The 4,320-nt window shown below is 47.7% G+C and overlaps 2 protein-coding genes across 2 annotated transcripts; both read right to left on the bottom strand.

Annotated features, from left to right (window-relative positions):
- Positions 1-1,360: 1,360 nt before the first annotated feature.
- LOC147976898 (uncharacterized) lies at positions 1,361-2,527 on the bottom strand. The gene is made up of 2 exons (XM_087521010.1): positions 2,520-2,527; positions 1,361-2,192 (listed from the first exon to the last, which is right to left on the bottom strand). The coding sequence occupies exons 1-2, from the start codon at positions 2,525-2,527 to the stop codon at positions 1,361-1,363; spliced, it is 840 nt and encodes a 279-aa protein (XP_087377136.1).
- A 61-nt stretch (positions 2,528-2,588) lies between these two features.
- Positions 2,589-3,893, bottom strand: LOC147976897 (uncharacterized). The gene has a single exon (XM_087521009.1). It carries the CDS (start codon positions 3,891-3,893, stop codon positions 2,589-2,591), a length of 1,305 nt encoding a protein of 434 aa, XP_087377135.1.
- Positions 3,894-4,320: the final 427 nt, after the last annotated feature.

Below are 4,320 nucleotides of genomic sequence, written 5' to 3'. Positions count from 1 at the left end.
TTCAAATAACATATTTCACTCTATTGAAATAATCTGTTTTTTTTTCAAATAATCAATTTCACAAGTTGACATTCAGTTTCATATTGTTTCTCACTTTAAAAACCTACATTTCACTTTCCACTGTCTTGTTTCACAAAAATCACATTTATTCAATTGCATATTTTTGAAATAACAGATGTCACTCTTTTAAAATAAATTGCAACACATTTCCAAATAATCAGTTTCACAATTTAACAATTTAGTTTCATTTTGTTCACTCTTTTGAAATAAGCATTTTTCATGCATAATTGCATGTTGCGGTTGACCTTTCTCTATTTTTTTTGCGAGATGGTGGACCTTTCTCCATGCATCACTGCATGTTACGGTGGACCGTTTTCAGCATAGTTGTATGATGAGATGATATGCCTCCATGTTAAGATAAATAAGTAGCGAGGCTCGTCTATTTAGGTATATAGGATACGAGTAACATGCATGGTGCATGTTGGATGGGTATTTTCCATGCATGGTGGCATGGTGTGGCATATATAGTTTGCATGTTAAGAAAAGTAAAATTAGTGGGGATCAACTATTTTTAAGTATATAGGATTATATTTTATCTATGCTAGGAAAATCCACCTCATATTTAAATTCTAGACTTACAAATGGATATAAATTTCTCAAAACATTAAAGAGAACGGATGAAACAAATCCAGTTCCACATATATGCTCCATCGATCGGTACAACAAAAAGAGTTCTACGACAGTTGGATCTTATGGATCATTGTGTATACAGTTCTAAGGCAGATGGCTGCAAGTAGTAACTTGCTGGAAGGACCGGCCCATCTTCTAGTTGCAAGATCTCTGAGTCGGCACGTCCTGAACTTGAACCCTAGTACATATGAACCCACTTTTAAAAAATATATTTTAAAAGTGTTTTAAAATGTTAAAAAAATTCAAAACAAAATGTCACACACACGTGTTCGCAAATATGCGTGCGCAACACAAAGTTTTGTGAAAAATGTCTTTTTGTTTTGTCTCCGCAAACAAGACAAATTTTAGTGCTTCTAAATAGTGTTCCATGTTTTTTTCTTGTCTTTTTTGCACAGTCTACAAAAAAGTTATCTTTCCGTGAAACTTATGCACCCACATAGATCATGGAGATGTACCCGTGCAACCTTTTTTCAGTTTTTTTGGCATTTAGAAATGTGTTTTTCTAATTGGGTTCATATGTACTCGAGCTCATCCATGCATTTCCGCAAGATCTCTTGCCAACTCCATGGCCTCTCCCTCATCCTCAATGGTGGAGCCAGGACTAGACCATGGCCCATGCAGCATTGTTGCTACAGTGTGTTACAGTCCATGGGACTTCCCGGCCACGCCCCTAGCCACTGCCCTGCCTGCCTGGGCTCCTGACGCTGTCATTGATCATCCTCTTTGCGGCCTCTCCTTCATCATAGTAAAATGGGTCTAAAGAAGCCAAAGACATATGTTTCATCGTCTCCATCATCATGATATAGAGATCATGCCCCACGGCATGGATATACCGGCCAAAGTCACAAGAAACAAGAATGGGGATATGAGAGCTGCCAAAATAGTCCACAAGACATATGGAGGCATGTATGTTGTTATCCTGCAGGTTGACGGCGAGCAAATAGTGTGCTTGTGTTGGGATAAACTTCCGGTTTCTTTGGTTCTCGCGATACTCACCGAGTGCGAAGTAGACAATGTCAGGATCCTCTATGCTAAGAAGGGGGTACAAAGGGGTTATGTCCTTTGGGAGGTCGCCGAATCCATCAAGTCCCCAGAGTGTCTCGACACGGAGCTCATACTCTTTCTTCCAGCCCATGTCTTGCTCCAGCAACCTCCAAATTGTTATGGTGCGGTCCTTGAGGTCGACATGTTGGAGGGCGCCATCAATGGAAATAAACTTGATGGTGGAGTCCCGGACGACTCCCATGTTGTGGTAGGCTTTCGGCTGTGCCACCCGGCTGTTGCTGCGGTGCTGATCCGCTCCAGGCAGGGAAAAGAAGCCAAATTTCAGCACAGGGTCGTGGTCACCATCGTCGTTGAAGAGGGCGTTGCAGAAGCAGTAAGTGACGCCCCGCAGGAGGTGTGCCCAGTAGCTGATGCCCTTGATCGAAAACACCATGTCGGCTTGGAAGCTGCTCATGTCGACGAGGGACGTGTGTTTGGGAACGAGTACAAGATCAATCCTACTTGTGCACAATTCCTAACCTACCCTGCTGTAAACCAATAGATCAGATTTGTTCGACCCTGTACATTCAGGGTCAAAGTACTACACAAACGCGAACGGCAGCACAAGAAGGAAAAAAATATATATTCTATCTACCGATCCAAAATTAAGCAGCAACATAGATAATTTGGTGACAGGAAGTTTCTTCATCTATTGTGGAAAGTTCACCTCTCGAGCCAAATGATTATATGATAAAATTGGGTAGGATATTATGCATAGAACGAACCAAAATCTGAAGTTTTAAATCCGAGAGTAGTCTGAGCAGGACATAAGACAAGATACGAACTCCAGCATACAGGCGCAAGCGAAGCATTACCTACTCATACATAGAATGATTATGTGATGTTGCCTCTAGCTACTTTAGCCGTAGAACCCGTAGGCGTGGGCAGCTGGTGACCAAGGTGCCAACATCGATGGTACTGCAGCACCCTAGTAGGATTAGCCTCTCAAGCACCGGGAACTCGTCCATCGACAGCGATGTGGAGCATACCTTTTGCAAATTCATCTCGATCCACGTGGCATGGCGAAAGCAGGGCACGCCCGCATTAATGTGTCTGCCTGCACCATACCTCATATTGAAATTGCATCCCTCAAAGTTGTCGACGACGACGAGCTCTTGCGGCGACAGCCTCGCTGCGGTGCAGAGAAGAGAGTTGAAGCAAGCATCATCATCAATGCAGTCTCTCCATGGAATGCTGATGCCGAGGAGGGACAATGTGAGGCCAACTGGGTCCGTGTCTACAAGTGTGGCGAGCGCCGCTTCGAGCGAAGTGAGCGCCATCCCGCGGAAGTTGGCACTAAGCACGCGCAGGCATGGGCATCGGTTAAGCACTGTGCCAGGGTCGGCCATGTTGCCGGAGAGGGACAACTTCTCGAGTGCCCGAAACTCGCCTGCCGGCGGTAGTGTGAGCTCCTGCGAGTTGGGGTAGGTCACGCTAAGCACACACAGACACTGGCAGAGGTTGAGCAAGTTGCCAAGGCCGTCAATTTCTCCAGTGAGGGACAAACTATCGAGCGTGGGGAACACACTGTTTGGCGGCAGAGTGATGGACATGTCATATTTGCCGGGAGAGTTGAGGCTGAGCACGCGCAGGTGGGGGCAGCGGCTAAGCAATAGTCCAAGATGTATGATGTAACCGGTGAGGGATAATCTCTCCAGCAAGGTGAACTCGCCAGCAAACGGCGGTGCGGCGATACTGAAGACACGGGATTCCAGCTTGATCGAGGTGGCGCAATGGAAACAGGGTAGCTTGATGGCTCCCCACTCACATCTGTTGACCGAAGTGGTGAAGACGAGCACCCTCGGCGCGACCCGTGCGGCGGCGCGCAGCAACGAGCTGGCAAGGTCGGCAGTGTATCTCGTTTCAAGGCAGATGTCTAGGGTGGACATCGCCGTCGTCGAAGCAGCGAACTGGGTGGCGAGTATAGCTTCAATCCTCGCGGGCTCGAGATTGCGGAAGGTGAGATCTGCGAGACCGGTCCAGAGGCCGCGCCACCGGCAAGAGAGGAGGCCGGTCTGCACAGCGGTGCGGACACAGCGTAGGCGTGTGAGGATCAGGAGAAGCATCTCGTCCGGGAGGGAGCTGATGAGATCCATGTTCTGGGGACGAGGTCCATGCGGCGGCGAGCGCCGGAGGCGGCACCCCGATCGCAATTCCATCGGCAGGGATACGTTTCTTTTAGGCAAACCGGGAGGGATACGTGAAGGTGAAGCCCTGCCACTTCGTTTTAGAGAGAAGGAATAAAAACTGACTCCGCACCTCACCCGTTTATTTCGCACCCAGCCCAGCCCATGATATATAGCCCAAAAGCTGAGCATGTCATCCAGCATGTCTCCGTATGTTTCTCCTCAAAACAATTAAAAAAACCACGAGCACCAAGCTGGTCGGTTGCCATGCGTTCGGCTGGACTCCGTCTCCTCGTTGTAGTCGGCGGCATCGTCCTTCTTGGTCGTCTTCTCAGCGATTTCGTTGATCAACGGCCGGCAAGGAACGCGATGGAAAGCCAGCACTGTGTTCTTCCTCCACCACACCATAAGCTCCCTCAGCACCTCCAGTGGTTCACCCTCCCTTCCCTCTGATCGACGA

The sequence above is a fragment of the Triticum urartu genome, chromosome 4A (assembly GCF_056163025.1).
Source record: "Triticum urartu cultivar PI428250 chromosome 4A, HENAU_Tu73, whole genome shotgun sequence".
Taxonomy (NCBI): Eukaryota; Viridiplantae; Streptophyta; class Magnoliopsida; order Poales; family Poaceae; genus Triticum; species Triticum urartu.
Note: the sequence above shows the minus strand (reverse complement) of the source record. Positions and strands in the feature narration are given on the sequence as shown.

Coding starts and splice junctions, on each gene's coding strand:
- LOC147976897 (XM_087521009.1), bottom strand. CDS start 3,893: ATGGAATTGCGATCGGGGTGCCGCCTCCGGCGCTCGCCGCCGCATGGA.